The following is a 2,686-nucleotide window of genomic DNA, read 5'->3' on the forward strand; positions in this document are numbered from 1 at the left end:
CTGCGCACACATGCCTGCTCCGTCCTCCTGTGCCTGAGCCCACGTGGCAGCCCTGGTGCCACCCCATCTCTTCGAGGGCCTCCCTCCTTTTCACTTTCTGACTCGTCTGTCCGAGACTGAAAGCTCTGCTGAAACCTGTCCACCGCGGGTGGCCCTGCTGGCTTAGCGTAGCTTCCAGGCTCCCAGTCAGTCCCCGGAGTGTAACAAGCTGACAGGTGGTTGTGGTAATTGGCCATCACACTGGACCCCCGCTTACAGATGTAAGAGAGTCTGCCTTTTCCACTGATCAGCCCACCGTTGACTTACAGGGTTCAAGGGAGAGACACCGAGAGAGGCTTTCCCCCCCAATGGCCTAGTGGCTTGATTTTCACATTTCACATGTCTCCAAACCCATCTTAATTGTAAGACTCTCTCAGCGAGGTCTAGTTCTCTGTGCAGTCTGCTCCAGAGGCATTAGAGGGGGCGTGGGGCAGGAATAGGGTCACACCACTGCCAGGAGGCAGGCAGAGAGAGGGAGAAAGAAATACCTGCTCCATCGAGGCTTGCCCTCCCCAACAGCAACACTTCCCTTCGGGGGTGTGCTCCACCCCCACCCGTCATGGCGATGCAGCATCTGGAGACAGGAAGAAAGAAAGCGGAGCTTTGTGGGAGGTGATGCATGAGAGCTGGGTGCCCCCACCTGCACACAAACCTCATCGGGCTGGTCCAGGTCCTGCAGGTCTTGAATGAGGTACTCGACGATGTGCACGCTATTATTACTCTGGGCTGCAAAGTGCAGGCGTTCATGCCATCCTGGAGAGAATGGGGGGCGGGGGGAAGCGGGGAGATGGCTCACACAGGATCCTCAGAGCCTCCCAGTCTTGGGCGCGGGAGGGGAGAACTTGTGTTCAGGTGTGGATCCCCCCTCCCCGCCTCCCCCGCCCCACGTCTACCTGATTCTTGGCTCTCTGGTCCACACCAGCCTTCACGAGCAAGCGCATGATCTCCAGGCTTCCAGACCAGGCGGCCAGGTGGGCTACCATCAAGCCGTGCTTCCCCCGGAAGGGAGATGAGAACACGTCAATTGTGTGAGATACACAGCACACCATCTCAGTCAAGGTCTAACAATTGCTTGGCTGTTATTAAGGAATAGTTCATGTATAAACCAGACCAAACTCACTGCCACCAAGTTGCTGCCGATTCATAGTGGTCTATAGAGTCCCATAGATAGAACTGCCCCTTTGAACTCTTTACAGGAGTAGAAAGCCCCCTGTCTTTCTCCCACAGAGCTGCTGCTGGTGGGTCCTAACTGCTGACCTTGCAGTTATCAGCCCAATGCGTAACCATTATTCCATCAGGGCTCTATTTCATTTGTGTGCACGTGTGCACTCACACATGCAATAAGTGATGTAAACATGACGGTTCTCGATCTGGAAGAAAATCACATTTAAATCCTGTATCATCAAATATGCACACACAAACCCCAAACTCACTGCCACCGAGCTGACCCCAAGTTGGAGTAAGCCCACAGAGCAACGGTGAACTGTCCCCGAGGGTCCCCAGGCTGTCACCGAGCTGACCCCAAGTCGGAGTTAGCCCACAGAGCAACGGTGAACTGTCCCCGAGGGTCCCCAGGCTGTCATCTTTATGCGAGCACATCACTAGGTCTCTCTCCTGTGGAGTTGCTGGTGGGTTTGAACCATGAACCTTTTTTTTCAAATATAACTAAAATTTATTTTTGCCTATTATATCCTAGATAATCTTACATATAGCATTTAATAATGTAAAAAAAGTTTGGTGAATACTACCTTAAGACAAGCAGCTAGCAAGTATTCACAGCAACCAATAGAAATGAAGAGTGACAATTTGAACTTTATGTCTAAAATCAAACCCCATATTAATTTTTAAAAATGTATTATTAATTGGGAGTTAATACACATATCCTATCATTCCAGAGTTCCGTCACGTCAAGCAGTACTGTACAATTGCTAGCACAATCAGTTTCCAAATGTTCTCTTCCTGCCTGGACTCCTTGACATCAGCTCCATCTTTTGATTGGCAGCTGGGTCCTTAACCATCCTCCACCAAAATCCCTGTCCAAAGCACCCCCCTCTTTCTGTTGTGTGGGCCTCTCCTGGTGGGCTGTAAGGAGTGCGCTGGTGCCGTGGGTTACACAGCTCGTCCTCAGGAAGAAGATAAGGCAGTCTGCTTGTGTGAAGGTTGGCAGACGTGGAAATCCGATGGACTCGTTCTACCTTGTCCTGTAGGGTCACTATGAGACAGGATCTACCCCATGGCAGTCAGTTTGGTTTGGGGTTACTCGGCCATGTGTGCAGTGTGGGGAACAGCTTCCTGGGTGTGTTGAGTACACGTAGTTAAACAAGGAGAGAAGGTCACGGGGCATACCCATTTGTAGGCGCATCAACTTCTTGGCATGCATTTTGGCTGATGCGGAAGTGGAATGATTGTATTCTCTTACTCTCGGTAGAGCGCTAGGTTGGAGAGTCCAGGTCCCAGATGATTGAGTACTGCTCCCCTCAATTGAAAGCAGTGTTTGATTGTCACCACTGAGAAGCTGTCATGGATGGCACTGTGTCTTCCCCTACCTCGTATGCTGTTGTTGCTGTTGTTGTTGTTAGATGCCAGGTCTGACCCAGAGCAACCCTGTCTGCACCAGAAGGAAACACTGCGCACACATGCCTGCTCC

The 2,686-nt window shown here is 51.4% G+C and overlaps 1 protein-coding gene across 1 annotated transcript in view; it reads right to left on the bottom strand.

Moving 5' to 3' along the window:
• ANKDD1B (ankyrin repeat and death domain containing 1B) overlaps positions 1 to 2,686 on the bottom strand; it is an 87,909-nt gene that overhangs the window by 56,749 nt on the left and 28,474 nt on the right. Inside the window, 3 exon segments of the mRNA XM_004703671.1 lie at positions 692 to 780; positions 783 to 792; positions 933 to 1,031. Of these exon segments, the coding sequence (XP_004703728.1) occupies positions 692 to 780; positions 783 to 792; positions 933 to 1,031 (198 nt within the window).

This window comes from Echinops telfairi, unplaced genomic scaffold (genome assembly GCF_000313985.2).
Source record: "Echinops telfairi isolate 266 unplaced genomic scaffold, ASM31398v2 ScPeMD7_7469;HRSCAF=8507_1, whole genome shotgun sequence".
NCBI classification, from domain to species: Eukaryota; Metazoa; Chordata; class Mammalia; order Afrosoricida; family Tenrecidae; genus Echinops; species Echinops telfairi.